The sequence below is a fragment of the Trichosurus vulpecula genome, chromosome 3 (assembly GCF_011100635.1).
Source record: "Trichosurus vulpecula isolate mTriVul1 chromosome 3, mTriVul1.pri, whole genome shotgun sequence".
Lineage (NCBI taxonomy): Eukaryota > Metazoa > Chordata > Mammalia > Diprotodontia > Phalangeridae > Trichosurus > Trichosurus vulpecula.
In genome coordinates this window covers 406,535,537-406,560,463 of record NC_050575.1, presented here as the reverse complement: position 1 = coordinate 406,560,463, position 24,927 = coordinate 406,535,537, and the positions used below count along the sequence as shown (strand labels likewise).

Sequence of the window (24,927 nt, the reverse complement as noted above, 5' to 3'; positions counted from 1 at the left end):
GAACCCAGGAGGACTAGTAGCCCATCATTCCCACCCACATGAAGGTTGAAACCATCCCTGAATCTGAATATTCCTCCCTGGTCTCAATGGGGATACCTAAGGAGGAACTACCCATGTCATGAACCCAAGAGCTATGTTGGTTCTGAAGCTGGAGGCCTCTGAAGAACTTCTCCCTTCAGTCCAGCTCCTTTGCATGCCCATCTCACCCGCATGAACAGAGCCCTCACCAGTAGGGCAGGCCACTGCCCTCCCCAGAGATCAGCACTGGACAGAACTATATGGAGATGGGATGGGCTTTGTAGGAAGATGAGGTGAGATTAGTTTTGACCAGAGAGCACAGCCTGTTTTGATCTAGAAACTAGAGGAAGTAATTGCTCCCCTGTGCTGAGCCAGCTGAACTGCCTGAGGAAGTTTTTGTTCAGGGCTGGAGCACTGTGAGAGGTAGGTTTTCATACTGCATACAGTAATAAACTCCAACATCTTCAGCCTCCACATTGCTGATGGTGAGAGTGTAATCTGTTCCAGACCCACTGCCACTGAACTGGGATGGGATCCCAGACTCCAGGTTGGATGTACCATAGATGAGTGACTTTGGAGACTGACCATGTTTCTGTTGGTACCATGCTAAATTCTTGCTAATGTCTTGACTAGCCCTGCAGGAGATAGTGACTGTGTCTCCTGGAGTCACAGACAGGGAAGTTGGAGATTGGGTCATCACAATCTGTCCATTGGCATCTATAATGATAAAGAAAATTCAAATGTCACCAACTGTTGACTAGATATTTCACCAGATAAGACTTTTGAATAGAACCAGCTAGACTAATTTTACTGAAACAGACATATAATACACTAAAAAAAGAGTATATTTAAAAACCTCAGAAACAGGTTCCCAATTATCTCAAAGGAGAACCAAAGCATGTGAATAATCCCATGGCACCCCGACGTGTATCCATCCTCACCTGGAAGTCCAAGCAGGAGGAGACAGAAGAACTGAGTTGGGGATACCATCTCCATGCTGTGCTCTGTCCAGTGCTGATCCCTGGGCAAGAGAATAACAAGACCCTCTGATAAAGGTTCTGTGCAGTAGGAATAGGTTGGAGGTGGAGATAGAGGAGAATATGCAAAGCAGCCTGGCCTTTTAAATGGTCTGGGATTCCAGGTGCAGAGCTAGTTTGTCTCCACGGCTGACCACATAGAAAGTACTCCCTCACATGTCCCTTGAGAAAACAGACTATTCATCACAACCTTCTTCTCCCCAATTACATATTTCAAATGACATTAGAATCCTTCCCCTCCTTCATTCCACTCTCGGAGCAGGCAGTGTCCTTTCTCTAGGTCAATTCCAGCCTCTACTTATGCCCTTAATTCATACCTTTCCAGAAATTCTAGCATCCTGAACCTTTGATTTCATTTTCTGTTAAAATAAACAAAACCCCACATTTGACTCTGGCATCACCTCAAGCTCTTATCCTATAGGTCAACTTCAATTCAGACTCCTAGAAAAAGCTGTCTATATTTATTGTGTCTACTTTTTTCCGTTTCCACTAACTTCTTACTCCCTTTTAATTCGAATTCTGATCGTACTTCTCCACTAGAACCACTCTCTCCAACATCAGCAAAGACCAATTTATTGTTAAACGTGATGACTTGAATAGTTCTCTATGCCCGCTGTAGTATTTGATGCCAATGACCCTTCCTCTCCCCTGAATCACCCTCACCATCTTTCTAGATACTTTCCCCTCCCTAGGTTTTCTTGACACTACTATGTCATGGTTTCCTTTCTTCTTCTTGCCTCACTGATGGTACTTCTCAGCATCCTAGAAAGTATTGTGATTCATGCCCTCCCAACCTTTCCACCTCCACCTTCACTCTCACACCATAAATGGATGTCTCTCAAGGTTCTATTCTGTCCTTCTCCCCATTTGTCTCTTGTAATTGATAAGTCTGGTTGGCTCCATTTCCTTAATATTTACCATAAGTCTTCCTTTCTCTCTATTCACATTACAAGTGCCCTGTTCCAGGTCCTCAGCAAGCCTTGCCTGTTCTATTGCAATACCCTATTCTAGGCACCCAGAAGGTTCAGTGGACAGAGTACAAGTCTTGGTTTCTGGGCATATCTAGTCCAGATCCTACCTCAGATACTCACTAGCTGTGTAACTTGGGAAAGTCACTTACACCCTTTAGCCTTCATTTCTTCATTTGTAAAATGGGGATTAATAGAGGCTGCCTCCCAAGGTTTTCATCAGAATAAAATAAGGTAATATTTGTAAAGTGCTTTGTAATCTTTAAAGTGCTATGTAAGTGTTAGATATTGTTGCTGTTTTTGCTTTTGCTTTTCTCCTCCTCCCTTTTCCTTCTCTATTTTTATATGCAATGGTAGTTGGTGGCTTCATAGAACACTAGTGTTATCATAGTTAATGAGCATTAGGGTGTGGTGATGTTCTCATTTCGATTATGGTCCTTGGGTTAGTGCAATATTGTGCCTAGCAGCTAGGTATCACAGAACAGAGAGCTCCAGACTTGAGTCCAGAAACCCTGACTTGAAATGCTACCTCAGGCACTAACTAGCTCCCATGTGTCCAGGTGGGAAAAGGACTTAACCTCTCATTTTTAGTTTCTTATCTCTGTAAGAGGAATAAAACTATCACCTATGTCATGGGGTTGTTGTGAGTATTAAATGAGATGACATTTGTAACTGCAGAGAGCTATATTAATTCTACATTTAATTGGTAGTAGTAGTAGCAGCAGCAGCAGCAGCAGCGGCGGCAGCAGTAAGGTGATACAGCAAGCTAGAATGCTCCATCTACATTCAGGAAGACCTATGTACCCAATCCAGTCTCAGACACTCATTAGGTGTGTGACCCTCAGAAATTCCCTAAATTTTGTGGGCCCCAATTTCCTCAAATACAAAGTGTGGATAACAATAGCACCTACCACCCATGACTTTTTAAGGATAAGATGACATAATTTTAAAGTGTTTTATAAACCTGAATGCCCAATTTAAATTCTAGTTTGTATTATTATTGGTATTAACATCATCACCATCATCAACATTATTGTTTGGTACTCTTGGACTAAGTGACTGAAACCTGGGTTCCACTCTCAGCTATTCCCCTTACTAGCCCAAAGGGGGTAGGTGAGGGGGAATAAGTGAATTTTGCTCTCATTGGACTCAACTTGAGGAGGGAATAACATACACACTCCATTGGGTATCTTACTCCACAGGAAAGTAAGGGGAAGGGGATAAAAAGGGGGGATGATAGAAGGGAAGGCAGATAGGAGAGGAGATAATCAAAAGCAAACACTTTTGAAAAGCGACAGGGTCAAGGGAGAAAACTGAATAAAGGGAGACAGGATAGGATGGAGGGAAATATAGTTAGCCTTTCACAACAGGAGCAGTGTGGAAGTGTTTTACATAATGATACATGCGTGATCTATGCAGAATTGCTAGCCTTCCTAGGGAGGGTGGGAAGGAAGGGAAGAGGGAAGAGAATTTGGAACTCAAAGTTTTAAAAGCAGATACTCAACAAAAAGGGTTTTTTTGCATGTAGCTGGGAAACAAGATATATAGGGAACGGGGCATAGAAATCTATCCTGACCTACAAGAAAGTAAGGGGAAAAGGGATGGGGCGGGGGGGGGGGGTGAATGGGGTGACAGAAGAGAGGGCTGACTGGGCAACAGGGCAATCAGAATATATGCCTTCTTGGAGTGGGGGGAGGGTAGAAATGGGGAGAAAATTTATAACTCAAAATCTTGTGGAAATCAATGTTGAAAATGAAAATATTAAATAAAAATGATAAAATTCAAAAAAAGATAATTTTGTTTCCTTTAAAGGAAAGAAACCAAGAATAAGGGTTACACTCCCAGCCACCACCTACTCCATGAGGTGGAGATGCATCTCCTTCCAGATCTAATTGAAGATACCTGAGGAAGAACTGTTTGTGTTGTGAGCCCTGGAAGTACATTGGCTCTAAAACTGGAAGCCTTGTGTTGGTAAGCAAAATGGGCTCTTAGCACTCAGTTCAACCAAGTGCCCTTGAAGAGTTTGGTTTGTGTTTCCTTTGATTCATTCAGTGTATTTTATTGAGTCTTACTAGGTGCTAAGCACCAGGCCCAAACCCCTATTAGGTGCTAAGCCTATATGGATGTGAATCTCCCAGGGTACTAAGGGGAGGTGCTAACTCAAGAGCCAATCATAGCAGGCTAAGTTCTGGTCCTTCAGATGATGTTTGATGATGTCTGAAATGGTATAAGAAGAGAAGACAGAGCTATTTGCTCAGGGCCTCTCACTCTTGGTGGCACACTGATGTGGAGACTTTGGGCACCTGTAGCTAAGAAGCCCTCCACCTCATAAAGGCAGATGTTAGGACTTTGTTAAATTCTGGTAACTATGAATTGGGATTTGAATCAGACAAGGTCTATCTGTTGAGTTTGTAATTTGCTTGTATTTTTTTCTGAAGTTCAGGGTGCTGGCTTTTTCTCCTGAACTATGTGAATGATGTCTGTATGCTGGATTAAAATAACCTTGAAAACCCCTTAACGTTGCTTTCCTTAGTAAAGCAGATCAAAAGAAACTGGGCTTTTGCAGTGTGCTGGTGTTGTGCCGAAAAAAGCGAGCAAGACCCGGATATAAATTTAGATGTGGATTTATTGAAGTGCATGTGACTGTTCTGAGTAATTACTCAAATCAAACAGCCCTGAGCAAAGGAAGGCAAAGAGTATTTAAAGGGAAAGAACACAATTAGATTTCCATGGAGATGGGGACACAAACAGTAGGACAAGCTGAGGCAGGATTATTTCCGTGGGGAAGGGAACACAAACAGTGGGGTCTGTGGAGATGGGAGCACAAATACTGGGGCCTGTGCAGATAGGAGTTAAAAACAGTGCGGTGAGCTGGGGCAAGATAGAGAAACTGGAGAAGGGTGGGGCAGGGCATAACATTCCCCAATTCTTTTTTTAAGTGTGTCAATTCTTTGACACATTCTCAGGGGATCTGTCACAAGAATCGGGGACTGGGATTTGCAAATTGATAATGGCGATCCCTAATCAACAGTACTTTAACAGAGTTTATGTGGGACTTGACAAATTGCAGAAAATGATTAATGAGGCAGGGGCCCACAACCAGAGCTATAATGAAGAGGAGGGAGCCAGCCAGGGTCGTCACCAGGGTAGTGAGCCAAGGGGATCTACGGAACAGGGACTGATACCAGTTCTCAGAGTTTTCCAGCTCCCTTTGTCTATTGGCAATATTTTGGTGTACCAACCTCAGGCTTTCCCGCACCACCCCAGAGTTGTTAGCATAGAAACAACAAGCCTCTCCCAGGGCCACACATAGGCCACCCTGCTTGAGAAAAAGAAGGCCAAGGCCTCTGCAGTTCTAGAGGGCCACCTCCGCCAACGAGTCCATTTGTTTTTCTAGGACTGAGTTGGACTGCTCTATGTGGGAGAGGTCAATGTTTACCTGTATACTTAAGGCCTTATAGTTGAGATCCCCTTTGGCTAGGGGTACTGTTCCAGTGGTGGCGGAGCCCACAAGTCCCAGGCCCACTAAGATGGGGATGAGGAGTAGTATTGCTCACCTTTTATGGTAACTCAGTTGCCCTTCGGGGGAAAAATAGGGCCAGCCTTCCTCACCCGGGAGGAGGGAAACCTGGGGAATTATAGCCACCAAGATGCACAGGGCGCCTCCGGGTGTTGTGGTGTCTGAGGAACACAGTAGCAGAGACACACTGGGTAAGGCCGTGGTGACACGCCCACCAGGCTCCTGGAGGGTCTGGGAAGTAGTCTGAGCTGGAGGCCTGAATCTCCTGAGTTTGTTTGCAAATGGAGCCATACGGAGAACTGCATAAAGTGGTGTTAGATGATGTAAGGCAAAGGCTCAAGTCTCTTTGGTATCTCCCTCTCTGACCCCTACCCCTCCTCAGGTACCAGTCAATCTTCTCCCTTGCCAGCCAGATGTCCTGGCCTTGCAGTCTGATCTAGTTCAGCTGGCACCTTCCAGCCCCTCAGGACTTCCTATATCCCTCCCCAAGCTCCAGGCCCCACAGCTCCTTCAGGGCTTTTTCCCCTGAGGGAAGTGCCTGCCTCCCCTACTGGAACAAGGAGAACACATGTTCCATTCTCCATTTTGGATCTCATTCAAATTAAAGAAAACCTGGGGAGATACTCAGAAGATACCACTAAGTTTACTGAGGGTATTAGGGATCTGTCCCTACAATCTGAACTTTCTTGGTGTGATTTGCATATCCTTTTCTCTACCACCAAGGAGAAGAGGAAAATCTGGGAACACACCCCAAAATTTGGGGACAGTTTGGCTAGCAATAACCCCATAAAATATCCCCCAGGTACAGCTGCTGTTCCCACTAGTGACCCAGGATGGAATCATCAAAGGAGTGAGGATAAAGAACAAAGAGATCATTTGTAATTTGACTGTTAGAAGGCCTAAGAACTGCATTTTGAAAGCAAATAAATTTTAAAAAAATTAGGGAAGTTACTCAGGGAGAAAAGGAAAGCCCTGCCCTTTTCCAAGCCCGGCTAGTAAAAGCTACTAAGAAGTATACAAATTCGGATCCTCATTCTATTGCAGGGGCAGCAATACTTCACATGTATTACATTCATCAGGATTCCCCAAATATTAGGAGGGAACTACAGAAATTCACAACGGGACCCCAAACACCTCAGGCCCAATTACTGGAGACAGCCTTCAGAGTTTTCAACAATAGAGACCTGGTAGAAAGAAAACGCAGGGAAAGAGCTAGACACAGAGAACACGCTCAATTCTTGGCTGCTGCCATGGCCAGGAAAAGACCCAAGGAGCACCACTCTAGGGAGTCCCCTTGGAGGAATCCCTGCAATTTGGGCAGTGGGGAAACCTGCTTTTGATGCCACAAGGAGTGTCACTGGTCCAAGGAGTGCCCCTCTAGGGTGCCCCACTGGAGGAAGCCTCCAGGATCCACACCTCCAGGACCGTGTCCAGCATGTAACCAGGAGGGACATTGGAGGAAGGATTATCCCTGAGGCTGGAAAAGTGGTAGAGCCTCCTCCCAGTACCCTGTTCTCCAGTATTCTCAAGACTCAGAAGAAGGGGAAAGCCTGGGGCTTGGCAGTGCTCCCACTTTCTCTACCTCTCTCATGGAGCCCTGGGCAAAATCGAGGCTGAAGGTAAGGTTACCCACTTTATCACGGCTATGTTCTCTTGTTTTAACTAATTGCTCTGGCCCTGCATGCCCCTTAACCCATCAGGTCATGGGCATCAAGGATCTATTGTTTGAACACTCCTTCCTTGCACTCTCCTGTGGCCCTGCCCCTTGTTGGGAAGGGACCTGATGATGAAATTGGGAAGCCAATTTTCTCTAGTTAAACCTCATAACTTCCTTTTCCCTCTGTTTACCAGATCTCCCCATGTTTCCTCAGAGGTGTGGGAGAGGGTTGAGCCAATTGTTTGGGATCAGGGAATTCCTAGGCAAGCTACTTCTGCCACCCCAGCCTTAGTTGCCCTCCATCACTATCAATATCCAATTAAACCCAAGGCTTGGGAGGGACTGCAACCATTAATTGCCACTCAAGGCCCTGACTCACTTGCTCTAGAGTGGGGCCCTGACCAGGCTAAAACTTTAGAGACTTTGAAAACTAAATTGACCACCACTCCAGCATTAGCTTTACCTAATCTAGAAAAATCTTTCACTTGATATGTTGATGAAAGGAGAGGACAGGCTTTGGGAATCCTAATCCAATCCTTAGGACCAGACCCCAAGCCAGGTGCCTGTTTCTCAAAACAATTAGACACCATGGCTGCTACAGCCACTCTAATTGAAGAAGCTTCTAAACCTCTAGTTGACCAGCCTTTAGAAGTTCTGAATTCCCATCGAGTTCAGAGCATCCTAGAAGCAGAGGGCCACCAGTGGCTGGCTAGCCACAGGCTCCCCAAATATCAAGCCTTGCTCTTAGATACCCATGACCTAATTCTTCGGGTGTGCCACACTCCTGAACCCTGAAGCAGTGTGGTACACAGAACAAGTGATTAGGGGAGCTAGGCATGAAATAGTCATCTTTAATTCCCTCCAGGAAAATTATCTTTTACACCACGGAAATTGTCCTTTCTCTATACTCCTATACTGTCCGTTTGGTGCTTGTTTGCTTAATCTCCTTGCCAAGTTTATCTCCTCCAGGCTCCAAACCATCAACTTCCAGATGACTGCTCAGACTATGTACTCCTTGAACTGGACCCATAGAGGCAGGGACAGCTCTATACCCCTTGCCAGCAGGAATAAATTTCAGAAGCTGAGACCTTCATCCTTTATCCCAAAAGAATTTAGGTCCCATTTGTTTGAGGGGGGAATGATGAGGGCACAGTCTCTGGGAACCCCCTTGAATCTGGAATACAGTCTCTGGGAGCCCCCTTGAACTCTCCTTGAATCTTACAACTAGATCTGGACTTCCCCTAAGGCCATAAGCCTTACATTATCATTAGGCCCAAATCTCCATCTAGCCTAGTTCATCTGTAATCCTGATCAAAATATCTATACCCTAGCCCAGTTACCTTAGCTCTCTTATTGTCTGTCATCTCCAGGTAGCCTTCAGCTGTTTCCCCACCATGGAGTCTGACCTCCTCCTTAGACTCCTCCTCAAGACTCTCCCTAAACCCCTCCTCTAGTCACCCCAGACCACCCCTCAATCCCTCCTACAATCTTTGTGTATATAATCTCCATCTTGCCTCCATGAAGGTGCTCAGATTCAATCTAGCTCAGTAGATTGAATCTGGCCCACTTGTGAAAACAGGCATCACAAAGTGTGGGATTTCCTAAGACAACCCATTATGGTGAATCCCTAATAAACTTTGTCTTTTCCCTTGGCTGAGAAGGCTTGAGTTGAATTCTTTTGGCAGAACCCGGCGTGTCAGTATTTTGGGGTCTCAAGCACCCCTAAAAACCTATGATTCCCTACCATCATCATTTTTAACCTCTTCATATAGATGCTTATTCCCTTGTTTCCCTTCGATTAGGATTTTATCATATGCTTCTTTGTATTTGCAACAATCTTTGTGTGTGTGTGTCTTATCTCTCCAACTTAATCAAAAGCTTACTGAGGGAAGGAATTATATCTTCTGCTTTTAAAAATTCTCCCATTGTGCCTGTCCTAATTCCTTAGTCTTACTAGATCTTCAATAAAAATTTGTTTTGACTGATAGCTGTTTATATGTATAGTGCCTGGAAATGTAGTTAGAGTAGATACTGAATATGAATAACAAATATTTGTTAAATCTGCCCTGGTATACCTCAGAGGTATTGGTATTGTTTTGGGCATTTTTTGTCATTAAAGTCAAACATTTTTCATCAAAAAAAAAGATATACTCTTTTAAATAGCCATTCAATAATCACAAGGAGTCTATCATGCTAACTTTTCTAAAATTACATTCAGGCAGTGACTTATTTTTATTCATTTTTAGTCAGATTTATCTAGGGCAAAAAGTACTATATTGGGATAATCCACTATTATATTTTTACTGTCCATTTCTCTTTATGATTCATGTAATTTTTCCTTTAAGTCATTAAATGTAGTATCATTCAGTGCATATATTTTAAATATTTAAATTCATTCATTGTGTTACTTTTCAGAAAAATGTAGCTTCTCAATTTATCTCTCAAGTAAGTATATTTCTGTTATTGCCTTGTCTGAAATTACAATCACTACACCTGTTTTCTTTTTTTAATTTTCAGTTGAGTCATCATAGATTTTGCTCTGACCCTTATTTTAACTGCATGGGAGTCTTTATATTTAAAAGTTTCTTGTAAAAAAAGACATACTGCTGGTATGTCTTTGTAATCACTTCTGTTATCCAATGCCTTTTTATGTGTCAGTTTATCTCATTCACATTCATTGTGCTGAGTTCATTGTATATTTCTCTCTATCCTATTTTCTCATGCATTTTCTTTTCTATTTTCCTCCCTCCCCCTTTATTAAATGTTCTTTTTCTTTCCCTTTTAATCTCTTCTCTGTTCTCTCAACAAACTTGGAATTTCGTTTCCTTATGATAGTCCTTCCCTGAATCTATTCTCTTTCTTCTTCTTTATCCTCTGCCTGTTCCTATCTGAATCCCTGTTGAGACCAATGCATTCCTACACCAAACTCTCTGGGTGTAATTATGTACTTTCTACCCCATTTTAAGAAGTTGAGATAAAAATGAATCTCAAGTGATGTTTGACCGCTTTATTAGTTCCATCTTTGTTTATACTTCTACTTGTGCATCCCAACAAAGGGAGATCCTGTGCTTCTGTCCCCTATTTATTGCTGTTTTCCTTGCCCTTCCATTTTCTATCTTCTTCAACACCATCAGAACATAAACTGTAACTCTTCTGTCTCATTGCAGTACCTCTATGACCGTTACGACATTAGGATTCTTAAACCACCCTTCTATCACCCTCCTTTAGAGTATAAATATTTCTTTGACACAAAGTCCCTTCTGATTGTTACCTTGGATTTACTTTTTATTGTTCTCTTAATGTCTATATATTTATTTCAGATGTCCTTCACTTTTCTCATCACAAATATTTGAAAATCATTGGTCATAAAATGCTCATTTTTTCCTTAGAGGATTATATTGAGTATTTCTTGGTAGGTAATTTATGGTTATAGAACTTAATCTTTTGCTTTAGGGAGGTCTAGGTTCCTTGAAAGAGATGGCTGGTGAATTTTCGGCAATCCTGACTGTGGTTCTTCCATATTTGGCTTCCTTCTTTCTGATTGCTTGTTATATGGCAATTTTTTTCAATGCTTTCTTGAAAAAAGATATCCAGGTTATTCTTTTTGGTCATAGATTTCAGGTTTAGAATGATTCCTAAGTTATCAACCCTTGGTCTTTTTTCCCCAGGTTAGTTAGTAGTTCTTGATTAGACACGCATTTTGGTTTCTTCTAATTTCCTCAGTCTTTTGACTTTGTTTTAATAAGGACATAGCTATCCTCTATATAGCGCTTACTACATGCTGGTCACTGGGCTGTGCACTTTACAAATATCATCTCATTTGATTCTCACAGCAACCCTAGGAGGTAGGTAGGTAGGTACTATCATGATTCCCATTTTACAGTTGGAAGAACCTGGGGAAAAAAGAGGTTAAGTAACTTGCCCAGGGTGACACAGCAAGTAATTCAAATCTAGTCTAGGGCTGGATTTGAATTCAGATCTTTATGACTCCAGGCCTAGTCCTCTACACAGTCCATAAGCTAGTTGTCTAACTATTTTTAATTGTCTTTCGTAGTCATTAACTTCAGTTTGCTCAAATTTTTAGTGTTATTCAGATAACTTTCAGATTAAGCGATGGTGTGTGTGGGTGTATTTATATACATAAGCATACAGAAGCACATATACACTCACATAATAAATACATACACACGTATATATATATATATACACATATAAATGTTTGTGCATTCATACACACATACACACACACACATACACACACACACACACACACACACACACACACACACACACATCCTTCAGCCTCTCCCTCATGGGCTAACTAGTAAACTGTGGAAAAAATAGACTTTGGTCTTTGCCTCAGCATTTTTTTCTTTTCTTTTAAGTGGATGAATTGCAAGTTCACACATTGTCAGTTTGAAATGTCAGAAGAGCAAGTCTCTGACAGTCTGGGCCTTGATCCACAACAGGTTTTACAGATAGCCCAGAATTCATCACCTACAGTACCCAGACCAGCAGTAGCTGACAGGCAGACTTATTGGACAACAAGGCTATATTGGGATGAAAACTTGATGGCACCAATGCTATCCAGAAAATGTGCCTCCAGGAACCAAAAGGGTATTGGTAACACCATGTCTCCCAATGTTGAGGGTGGTAATACTTGTAATTTTATTTTTCAATATCTGCAAAGGAATATCCCCTTGTAAAAGCTGATTGGGCAAATAGATGTCTCAGTGGATAGAGTGTAGAGTCTGGAGGCACGACTCATCTCCATGAGTTCAAATCTGTCCTCAGACCTTCCTTAGCTGAGTGACCCTGTGCAAGTGACTTAACCCTGTTTGTCTCAGTATCCTCATCTATAGAATGAGCTGGAGAACAAAATGGTTACTCACCAAGAAAACCCAAAATAGGATCATGAAGAACTAGACACTATTGAAAAATGACTGAACAACATCACCATTAAAGGAGCTCAGGGTTTGGAATATGATATTCTGGAAGACAAAAGACCTAAGATTACAACCAAGTATAACTTACACAGCAAAATTGAGTATAATATTTCAGGTGGAAATGGAAATTTAATGAAATGGAGCACTTGCAAGCATTCTGGCTGAAAAGAGCAGAGATGAACAGAAAACCTAACTTTCAAATACAAGATTCGAAATAAGCATAAAGAGGCAAACATGAAAGGGTAAGCATAAAGGACTCAATAGTTCAACATTTTATATTACTGTATGGAAAGATGACAATGTAACTCCTAAGAAATGTATCATTATTAAGGACAGGTAGAATATTTCTGCATAAAAATCTCACAAAAAGGCAGAGAAGCAGAAATATTTAGAATGCTTTTCTTATTGCAACAATAAATACATTCAATAAAGCAAAGATTGAAAATTAATCGGAACCTAAGTAATTACTCATAAAGAATGAGTGGGTGTATTAGCAATTTTGATTGGAAGATCTTTCCTGCCCATTTATCATAGGAAGCCTAAGTTACATGGTGGGAGGAGCCTCCAGACAGGAAAAGGAAGTTATGTTACAGAAAATGATGAGAGAGAGAGAGGAAGAGAGAGAGAGAGAGAGATAGAGATAGAGAGAGAGAGAGAGAGAGAGAGAATATGGCTGCTGGGGGGATGCTAGTGGCTGCCCTTGTGATTGTTAGAACTGAACAGGCTGACTTAGCTGTACTGTGACTTTGTTTTTGGGAAGACCCCAGCAGGGGGTCAGAGAGGTTTTGGGATGTTGAGGCTCCAAGTTGTGATTTTCTGTATTGAATGTTTTTGGTTCCTTGCTATTATGATGAAGTGGATTAACTGGCTGTGGGAGCTGAGCATTTGGTTGTGGAATATGGCTCTCTGGTGTCTGAATAAATGGTTTACTTCTTCTACCTTCTATGTGGACAGCCTCGTATACTTTGGGTTACAGAACTACATAGGCATTTGGACAATTATCATCTATGTTGTTATTATTCCCTTACTGTTTCAGTGGGTCAAAGAAAAAATCACAGGAACAATAATTCCATTAAAGAGCATGACAACAAATAGACAAGATTCCAAAATTTGTGGCAGTCGGCCAAAACAACATTTATGGGAAATTTTAAATCTCTAAATACACATTAATAAAATAGAGAAAGAGCAGATCAATCAATTGGGTATTCAACTAAAAAAATAGGAAAAGAACAAACGTGAAATCCCCAATTAAACACCAAAATGGAAATCCTGGAAATCATATGAGAAATAAATAAAATTTAAAATTAAAAGCCATGGACCTTATAAAATAGGACTTGGCTTTATGAAGAAACCAACAAAATAGATAAACTACTGGTTAATTAGATTAAGAAAAAAGGGGGGCAGCTAGGTGGCACAGTGAGTAGAGCACTGGCCCTGGAGTCAGGAGGACCTGAGTTAAAATCTGGCCTCAGACACTTGACACATGTACTAGCTGTGTGACCTTGGGCAAGTCGCTTAACCCCAATTGCCCTGCCTTCCCCTCTCCAAAAAAAAAAAAGAAAAAAGAAAGAAGAAAACCAAATTACTAGTATCAAATGAGAAGGAGGAATGCACCAACAAAGAAGATGAAATTAAGCAATTATTAGCAGTTATTATGTGCAATGATATGCCAGTAAAACAATCTATGTGAAATGGATGAATATTTATAAAATTTTCCAGATTGACAGAAGAGGAAATAAAATACATAAATTATGTTATGTTAGAAAAATAAGAGAAGTGAGTTCAGCGAGGCAGGAAGGGTAGGCTACACTCCATTAGTAAAGGCATTTTAAACCTAAACAGTGTTGTAAATTTTTTACCCTAAGGGCGATAAAGTTAGCCACTGGAGCTGTTATCAGAGGTTATTGGTTTCAGGTTTTTTCTGAATGTCCTAGATTATGATTTGAATTCTTTGCCAACTTTGGTAATATTTATGCAGACGGTAAATGACAAGGTAGGATGGGCTTTGTAGGAAACTGGGGCAAGATTAGTCTTGACTAGATAGCACAAGCTGTTTTGAACTTGAGACCAGAAGAAGCAATTGCTCCCCTGTGCTAAGCCAGCTGAACTGCCTGAGGAAGTTTTTGTTCAGGGCTGGAGCACTGTGAGAGGCCAACTTTTATACTGCTTACAGTAATAAACTCCAGCATCTTCAGCCTCCACACTGCTGATGGTGAGAGTGTAATCTGTTCCAGATCCACTGCCACTGAACCGGGATGGGATCCCAGAGTACCGGTTGGATGTGTAATAGATAAGAGACTTTGGGGACTGACCATGTTTCTGTTGGTGCCATTCTAAATACTTGCTAATGTCTTGACTAGCCCTGCAGGAGATGGTGACTGTGTCTCCTGGAGTCACAGACAGGGAAGCTGGAGATTGGGTCAGCACAATCTGTCCACTGGCATCTATAATGATAAAGAAAATTCAAATGTCACCAACTGTTGACTAGATATTTCACCAGATAAGACTTTTGAATAGAACCAGCTAGACTAATTTTACTGAGACAGACATATAATACACTAAAAAAAGAGTATATTTTAAAACCTCAGAAACAGGTTCCCAATTATCTCAAAGGAGAACCAAAGCATGTGAATAATCCCATGGCACCCCCACGTGTATCCATCCTCACCTGGAAGTCCAAGCAGGAGGAGACAGAAGAACTGAGCTGGGGATACCATCTCCATGCTGTGCTCTGTCCAGTGCTGATCCCTGGGCAAGAGAATAACAAGACCCTCTGATAAAGGTTCTGTGCAGTAGGAATAGGTTGGAGGTGGAGATAGAGGAGAATATGCAAAGCAGCCTGGCCTTTTAAATGGTCTGGGATTCCAGGTGCAGAGCTAGTTTGTCTCCACGGCTGACCACATAGAAAGTACTCCCTTACATGTCCCTTGAGAAAACAGACTATTCATCACAACCTTCTTCTCCCCAAATACATATTTCAAATGACATTAGAATCCTTCCCCTCCTTCATTCCACTCTTGGAGCAGGCAGTGTCCTTTCTCCAGGTCAATTCCAGCCTCTACTTATGCCCTTAATTCATACCTTTCCAGAAATTCTAGCATCCTGAACCTTTGATTTCATTTTCTGTTAAAATAAACAAAACCCCACATTTGACTCTAGCATCACCTCAAGCTCTCATCCTATAGGTCAACTTCAATTCAGACTCCTAGAAAAAGCTGTCTATATTTATTGTGTCTGCTTTTTTCAGTTTCTACTAACTTCTTACTACCTTTTAATCTGAATTCTGATCCTACTTCTCCACTAGAACCACTCTCTCCAACATCAGCAAAGACCAATTTATTGTTAAACATGATGACTTGAATAGTTCTCTATGTCCTCTGTAGTATTTGATGCCAATGACCCTTCCTCTCCCCTGAATCACCCTCACCATCCTTCTAGGTTTTCTTGACACTATTATGTCATGGTTTCCTTTCTTCTTCTTGCCTCACTGATGGTACTTCTCAGCATCCTAGAAAGTATTGTGATTCATGCCCTCCCAACCTTTCCACCTCCACCTTCACCCTCACACCATAAATAAATGTCTCCCAAGGTTCTATTCTGTCCTTCTCCCCATTTGTTTCTTGTGATTGATAAGTCTGGTTGACTCCATTTCCTTAATATTCACCATAAGTCTTCCTTTCTCTCTATTCACATTACAAGTGCCCTGTTCCAGGTCCTCATCAAGCCTTGCCTGTTCTATTGCAATACCCTATTCTAGGCAGCCAGGTGGTTCAGTGGACAGAGCACAAGTTTTGGTTTCAGGCACATCTAGTCCAGATCCTACCTCAGATACTCACTAGCTGTGTAACTCGGGAAAGTCACTTACACCCTTTGGCCTCCATTTCCTCGTTTGTAAAATGGGGATTAGTAGAGGCTGCCTCCCAAGGTTTTCATCAGAATAAAATGAGGTAATATTTGTAAAGTGCTTTGTAATCTTTAAAGTGCTATGTAAGTGTTAGATATTGTTGCTGTTTTTGCTTTTGCTTTTCTCCTCCCCTTTTCCTTCTCTTTATTTTTATATGCAATGGTAGTTGGTGGCTTCATAGAACACTAGTGTTATCATAGTTAAGGAGCATCAGGGTGTGGTGATTTTCTCATTTCGATTATGGTCCTTGGGTTAGTGCAATATTGTGCCTAGCAGCTAGGTATCACAGAACAGAGAGCTCCAGACTTGAGTCCAGAAACCCTGACTTGAAATGCTACCTCAGGCACTAACTAGCTCCCATGTGTCCAGGTGGGAAAAGGACTTAACCTCTCATTTTTAGTTTCTTATCTCTTTAAGAGGAATAAAACTATCACCTACCTCATGGGGTTGTTGTGAGTATCAAGTGAGATGACATTAGTAACTGCAGAGAGCTATATTAATTCTACATTTAATTGGTAGTAGTAGTAGCAGCAGCAGCAGTGGTGGCAGCAGTAAGGTGATACAGCAAGCTAGAATGCTCCATCTACATTCAGGAAGACCTATGTACCCAATCTAATCTCAGACACTCATTAGGTGTGTGACCCTCAGAAATTCCCTAAATTTTGTGGGCCCCAATTTCCTCAAATACAAAGTGTGGATAACAATAGCACCTACCACCCATGATTTTTTAAGGATAAGATGACATAATTTTAAAGTGTTTTATAAACCTGAATGCCCAATTTAAATTCTAGTTTGTATTATTACTGTTATTAACATCATCACCATCATCAACATTATTGTTTGGTACTCTTGGACTAAGTGACTGAATACCTCGGTTCCACTCTCAGCTATTCCCCTTACTAGCCCAATCATTTGGACCAAATGGTTCCACTTCTCTGAACATCAATTTCTTTTTCTCTACAGATGAAATAGTAACATACACTCTGACTACCCCATAGGGTTATTATGGAGCTCACATAAGGACTAATGACATGCCAACTCACAGCTCTCTTATTCTTCACCTTGAAGTTGTCTTACTCTATCTGGGTGACTTTGGTTGTCACTTTGTCATCCCAGACCTTAGTTGTCTTGTAATTAATAAAATAAATGGGTTGGACCAGAGGTTCCCTAAGATCCCTTGTAGCTCTAACAACTATTGAATGATATCATGATTCTAAATTCTTTTAATTGTTTAACAATGAACCTTATTTTATTCTTCTGGGTTCTTTGTCTCATGACAGAACCCAAGAGGTCTAGTCCCCCATCATTCTCAGACACATGAAGGGCAGAAACATCCCTGAATCTGAATATTCTAGAGAGCACGAGCTGTTTTGACCTTGAGACCAGAGGAAGCAATTGCTCCCCTGTGCTAAGCCAGCTGAACTGCCTGAGGAGGTTTTTGCTCAGGGCTGGAGCACTGTGAGAGGCCAACTTTTATACTGCATACAGTAATAAACTCCAAAATCTTCAGCCTCCACACTGCTGATGGTGAGAGTGTAATCTGTTCCGGATCCACTGCCACTGAACCGGGATGGGATCCCAGAGTACCGGTTGGATGTATAATAGATGAGTAACTTTGGAGACTGACCATGTTTCTGTTGGTGCCATTGTAAATACTTGCTAATGTCTTGACTAGCCCTGCAGGAGATGGTGACTGTGTCTCCTGGAGTCACAGACAGGGAAGCTGGAGATTGGGTCATCACAATCTGTCCATTGGCATCTATAATGAAAAAGAAAACTCAAATGTCACCAACTGCTGAGTAGGTTTTTCACCATTTTCAGTGAATAGAATCACCTAGACTAATTCTATGGCAATAGACACATTATACACTAAAAATGAGAATGTTTTAAAACCCCAGAAATAGGTTCTGAATTATCTAAAATGAGAACCGAAGCATGTCAACAATCCCAATTGTACCCCCATGCTCTCCCTTCTCACTTTGAAGTCCAAGCAGGAGGAAACAGAAGAACTGAGTTGGGGACACCATCTCCATGCTGTGCTATGTCCAGTGCTGATCCCTGGGCAAGAGAATAACAAGACCCTTTGATAAAGGTTCTGTGCAATAGGAATATGTTGGAGGTGGAGATAGAGGAGAACATGCAAAGCAGCCTGGCCCTTTATAGGGGAAGGGAGGATGGTCTGGGCTTCCAGGGGCAGAGCTAGGTTTTCTCCAGGGCTGACCACATAGGTAGTATTTCCCTTACACATTCCTTGAGAAAACAGACTATTGAATACAACCTTCTTCTCTCCAATTACACATTTCAAATGAGGTTAGAATCCTTCCCATCCTTCATTGCAGTCTCAGAGCAGGAGGTGTCCCTTCTCTAGGTTAATTCTAGCCTCTGCTTATGCCCTTAATTTATGCCCCTCCATAAATTCTAGCAGCCTGAACCTTTAATTTCATTGTTTGTTAAAACAAACAAAACCCTACACTTGACTCTACTATCTCCTCCAGCTTTCATTCTATAGGTCAGCTTCAATTCATAGACTCCTAGAAAAAGCTGTCTATATTTATTGTGTCCACTTTTCTCACATTCCATTGACTTCTTGTCCCTTTTAATCTGGCTTCTGATCATACCTTTCTACTAGAACCTCTCTCTCTAACATCAGCAAAAATCAATTTATCCTCGAACCTGATGACCTGAATAATTCTCCACACTCTCTATTGTATTTGATGCCCATGAGCCTTCTTCTCCCCTCAATGACCCACCCCATCATTCTAGATATTTTCTCCTCCCTAGGTTTTCTTGACACTATTATGTCATGGTTCCCTTTCTTCTTCTTGCTTCACTGATGGTACTTCTCAGCATCCCATAAAATATCATAATTCCTGCCCTCCTACCTTTTCCACCTCCACCCACATCCCCACACTCTATATGGATATCTCACAAGACTGTTCTGTCCTTCTACCCATCTATCTCTTGTAATCGACAAGTCTTGTTGATTACAATTCCTTAATTTTTCCCACAAGTCTTCCTTTCTTTCTGTTCACATTACAAGTGCCCTGCTCCAGTTTCTCCACCACCCCTTGCCTGTTCTATTGAAAACCATTGTTCTAGGCAGTCAGGTGGTTCAGTGGACAGAGCACAAGTCTTAGTTTCAGGTGCAACTAGTACAAATCCTACCTTAGACATTTACTAGCTGTGTAACTGGGAAAGTCACTTAACCCCACTCAGACTCAGTTTCTTCATTTGAAAAATGGGGATTAATAGAACCTGCCTTCTAAAGTTGTCATTAGAAGAAAATAAGCTAATATTTGTAAAGTGCTTTGCAAATATTGAAGGGGTGAGTGCTAGCTCCTATTATTGCTGTTGTCAATTTCTCCTCCACCTCCTTTCTCTTCCTCTTTTTCAGTTTATTTTTATGCAAAAGGGTAGTTGGTGGCTTTATACTAGTCCTCTCATAGTGAGAGAGTCAGTGAGCATGAGGGTGTGCTGAATTTCTCATTTCAGTTACGTCCTGGGGGTAGCACAGTGTTGTGCTAAGCAGCTAGGTGTCAGGGTACCTAGAGCTCTGGACTTGAGTCAAGAAACCCCGAGACCTAATGCTGCCTTGGGCACTCTCTAGTTGGATCACCATAAGAAAGGCACTTAATCTCTCACCCTCAGTTTTCTTATCTCTTAAAGAACAATAATATTATCATCTTTCTCACATGGTTGTTGTGAGAATCAAATAAGGTGACATTTGTAAAGTACTTCAAAAACCTCAGCGTGCTAGATAAATGATACTTATTAGTAGTAGCAGCCCCAGCAGTAGGAAAGTGGTGCAGTAAGCAAGAATACTGGACACATATTCAGGGAGACCTAAGTAGAAATCCAATCTCAGACACTCCCTTGGTGTGACTCAATAATTCACACAACCTTGTTGGCCTCAGTGTCTTCACATGTGAAATAGGAATAACAATATCTCCTACTGCCTAAAATTTTTAAGTGTGAAATGAAACATTTTAAAAGTTTTTTAAACCTAAACACCCTATATAAATGCTAGTTTTATTATTGTTATTAACATCATCGCCATCATCAATATTATTAATATGTACTCTTGGACTAAGCGACAGAATAGCTGGGCTCCACTCTCAGCTACTCCTCTTACTAGTCCAATCATTTGGACCAAATTATTTCACTTCTCTAACAAGAATTTCTTTTTCTCTGCAGAGGAAACAGTAACATCCTCTCTGAGTACCCCACAGGGTTCTTGGGGAGCTCAGAGAAGGACAAATGAAGTGCCAACACACAGCCCTCTTATTCGTCACCTTGAAGTTGTCTTACTCTATCTGGGTGACTTTGGTTGTCACATTGTCTTCCCAGGCCTTAGTTGTCTTGTAATTAATAAAATGAGTGGGTTGGACCAGAGGTTCCCTAAGGTGCCTTGTAGCTCTAACAATTACTGAATGATATTGTGGTTCTAAATTCTTTTAATTAACAATGAAGCTTTTTGTATTTTTCTGGGTTCTTTATCTCATGACAGAACCCAAGAAGTCTAGTTCCCCATCATTCCTACACATGAAGGCCAGAAACATCCCTGAATTTGAATATTCTTCCCTAGTCTGACTGGGGATACCTGGGGAGGAACTACTTATGTCATGAAGCCAGGAGCTATGTTGGTTCTGAAGCTGGAGGCCTCTGAAGAACTTTGTCCCTCAGTCCAGCTCCTTTGCATGCCCCTCTCACCCCCATGAACAGAGCCCTCATCAGTAGGGCAGATCACTGCCCTCCCCAGAGATCAGCACTGGACAGAACAACACAGAGATGGGGTCATTGGCTCTCAGCTGCAGGAGACACACATAGAGGTTCTTGGACTCACCAACATGCTTTCATTATTTTAGATGATGACAATAACAATTACTAACTTTTATATAGCACCTTAATGTGGGCAAAGCTTTACATATGTTATCTCATACATTGGCTATATTAAAATATCCGCATGAAACGGAGGCTATAACACACAAAGGTTGTATAACACACAACTGGTTCTACAGATAACTCAGTGGGTGTAGTCTGGCTAACATGGGAACATTTTTTTTGTTCTCAATATCAATGGCAACAGGGTCATTGTAGGCACCTGGTCTCCAGCTTCCCCAGTTGTGTTTACAGAGAGAGAGGGGCATGATAAATACATATCTTCTTATGGGTCATCTTTGTTCTGACATGATGACATCTCCCATCCCAGATGGCCTACTATACACAGGTAGCCTAGTGACTTTGTCCTTTATAGTCACCGCTATTCATTGTGCTTCTCCTGGTGCACTTGGAGTCCTCAGGGCAGCCCCTGAGGAATTGGACTCAACTCCCAAGTTCATCTCATTGGCCTTAGAACTACCAGTTCCCTCAGTGAGACAGGACACAATGAGACTATGATGAAATGTAATATCAGTCAATAAAGAAACATTTGTTTAGTATCTTCTCTTTTCTTGGCACTGTCCTGAGCAGAGGGCATACAAAGAAAGGCTAAAAATGTCCCTGTTCTCAAGGAGCTCACAGTCAAATAAAGGAGACACCAGGAAAATAGCTACAAATAAATAATGGATATACAGGATAACTTGGAGATAAATCTAAAGAAGGAAGACCCTAGAATTAAAGGGGATCAGGAAAGGCTTCCTTCTGCATTATGTGTGCAGGAGGGAAGGCAGGAGATGGTGGCAATAATCCAGGGATTAGGCTTGGCAGAGCAAGATCAATGATGGAATAATTGGGCAAGGAATTCAAGAGAAGAGGACAGTGTAGATGGAAATCATTCATTAAGTGCTGTGATGGCAAAGTGAGAACAGTGTATCTAGTTCAAGAGTCAAAGATGATATATCGAGATTGCAAGTGGGGTGACAGAGAGAATGGTGGCCCTCTGGACAGAAATTTATAATTCAGGAAGAGGGGGGAGTGTCAGGGGAAAAGTTGGTGATTTCAGTTTTGGACTTGTTGAGTTTATGATATCTATGGGACATCCAGTTTCATATGTCCAATGGGCAGTTAGTGATATGATAATAGAGGACAACAAAGAGGCTATGGCTGGATAAGTATTTTTGAAAATTATCAGGATAGAGAACATAACTGAAGCCATGGAACATGATGAAATCACCAAATGAAATAGTATAGGGGGGAAGAGAAAAGGGCCAAGGATAGAACTCTGAGGGGGAACCAAATATAGCAGGTGTTGCCTGGATGAACACCCAGCAAATGGGACTGAGAAGCCATCAAATAGTTAGGAGGAGACCCAGAGGAGCGTCACAAGAACCTTTGAATTTGAATCAATATTGAATCAGATGTGTCTTGGAAATTAGAGCAACTGGCTGTGAAGATTCACACACACACACACACACACACACACACACACACACACACACACACATTGTTTCCCTTTTAATCTTAGCTTTATTGAATTTTTTGCACAAACCTTTTAAATTATAATCTAAATTTTCCATTTTCTCTTCTGTGATTCTTTCTATCCCTTATTTGGTTGTGAATTTTTCTATCTATGTATTTTATAGGCCATTTTTGCATGTTTCTCTAATGTGTTTATGTGATCTTTTATATCCAGACCCATTTGCAGTTTATCTTTGCATAAAGTGGGAGATTTTGCTCTAAAGCTCGTTTCTTTCATATTTCTATACAATTTGGCTTGGTATATTTATTAGATATCAAGTCTTTATCCCAGTAACTGGGATGTTTGTGTGAGTACTACGTTACTAGTTTTGTTTGCCTCTGTGCATTGCATTTTTAATTTGCTCCCCTGAAGGACCTATTTTCAAACCAGGACCAAATTATTCTGATTATTACCTTGTAGTATAGTTTGAGATTTGGCACTGCTAGGCCCCCTTCATTACCACTCTTTTTCATTATTTCTGCTAAGAAGAAACTTTTGACCTTTTTTTCCTCCAACAGAATTTTATTATTTATTTTCTCTAATTTGGTAAAATAATCCTTTGGTAGCTTTATTGGTGTGGCACTGAAGAAGAAAATTAATTTAAATAATCTTGTTCCTTTGATAATAAAGGGTCATCCTATCCATGAGCAAATAATATTTTTGCAATTATTTAGGTTTGGCTTTATTTCTCTAAATAATGGTTTTTAGTTTTATTTATAAAATTCCTGTGTGTATCTTGGTAGGTAAGGTCTCAAGCATTTTATATAATTGGTAGCTCTTGCAAAAGTAATTTCTCTTTCTATCTCTTTTTGCTGGGTTTTATTGGTATGATATAGAAATGCTCGTGATTTGTGTGGATATGTGCAACATACTACAAATTTGCTGAAGATAATAATTATTTCAATTAATTTCACTCGCTTCTCTGGAGTCATAAATGCACGGTCTGCAAAAAAAATCATTTCATTTCTTCTTTATCTTTGTTTATTCACTCTATTCTTTTTTCTTGTCTTATTTCTAGAGTCATCATTTCTAGCAAAAATGTAAAATAAAGAGGGCAACAATGGACATATTTATTTCACCCCTGAGTTTATTGGAAATGAATTTAATGTATTCCCATTACATAACATGCTCACTATTGTCTTTAGATATATATGTATGTATGTATGTACACATGTAAACACATATATTCAAAATATATAGTCTATCATATTAAGGAAAGGCACATTTAATCAAATGTTTTCTACTGTTTGTACAGAGATAACTGATGGGTATAAAATTTTTCTGTATCTATTGGAAATATATGGTTTTTCGGTTATGAATATGGTTAATTAAGTTTGTATATTAATTATATATTAAGTTAATGTTAAATCAATAATATAATCATGGAATGAATCCATTTTCATCATAACTTACAATCTTTGTATTAGGTTATTTTTAGCATTTTTGCTAAGACTTTATTCACAAATTTTGTATCTATGTTGATTAGGGATATTTATCTAAGGGTTTCTTCTTGTTTAGATTCTTTCTATGTATTTTCCCTCTCTCTCCTTCTCCCCACCAGCCTCCCCCCTCTAAGCAATTGTTTCAAGACATACATTCTCCCTAAAGGGCTCCTTTAGCTACATCCTACAAATTTTGGTATTTTGCATTTATATTGTCATATTTAATGAAATTATCTGTCATTTCTATAATTTATTACTTGACCAGCTCTTTCGAATTTAATTATTCAGTCTTCTTTGGACTTTTAACTCTTTTTGTTGACTCTTTTTTGTTGTCATTAAAGTTCATATATACTAATTCTGGTTTTCTGAATTATATATATATATTACTAATTTTGGTTAAGGTTCCATACATAGGTTAGAAATATATGTATATACATACATACATATATATACCTCCTTTAAATAACTTCAATAATCGCAAGAAATCTATCATACTAACGTTTCTAAAATTGTATTCAAATGATAACTTCTTTTTTATTTATTTTTAGATAAATATGTAGGGCTAAAAGTATTCTATTAGGTAACCCATTATATTTTTACTGTCCGTTTCTCTTTGTAATTCATTTAATTTTTCCTTTAACTCTTTAAAGGTAATATCACTTAGTTCGTATATTTTAAATATTGAAATTCATTCATTGTCTATGTTACCTATCTGAAAAATGTAGCTTCTCCATTTATCTCTTCTAATTAAATCTATTTTTGTTGTTGCCTTGTCCGAAAACACAATAACTATACCTGTTTTTTTTTTTAAATTTTCAGTTGAGGCATCATAGATTTTTCTCCAGACGCTTATTTTAACTACATGGGAGTCTTTGCGTTTCACAAATTTCTTGTAAAAAAAAAATACATGTTGTCAGATATTTCTTTGTAATCACTTCTGCTATCCAATGCCTTTTTATGTGTGAATTTTTCTCATTCACATCCTTTGTGATGACAGTTAATCGTGTATTTCTCCTCATCCTATTTTCTCATGCATTT

General features: G+C 40.4%; 2 gene segments (V, D, J or C); both read right to left on the bottom strand.

Moving 5' to 3' along the window:
- Positions 1-418: 418 nt before the first annotated feature.
- LOC118842738 lies at positions 419-14,870 on the bottom strand. The segment is given in 2 exon segments: positions 419-735; positions 14,815-14,870. Coding segments are annotated over 2 exon segments (372 nt in total).
- A 2,622-nt stretch (positions 14,871-17,492) lies between these two features.
- On the bottom strand, positions 17,493-18,109 carry LOC118842737. The segment is given in 2 exon segments: positions 17,493-17,809; positions 18,029-18,109. Coding segments are annotated over 2 exon segments (372 nt in total).
- Between the last annotated feature and the right edge of the window lie 6,818 nt (positions 18,110-24,927).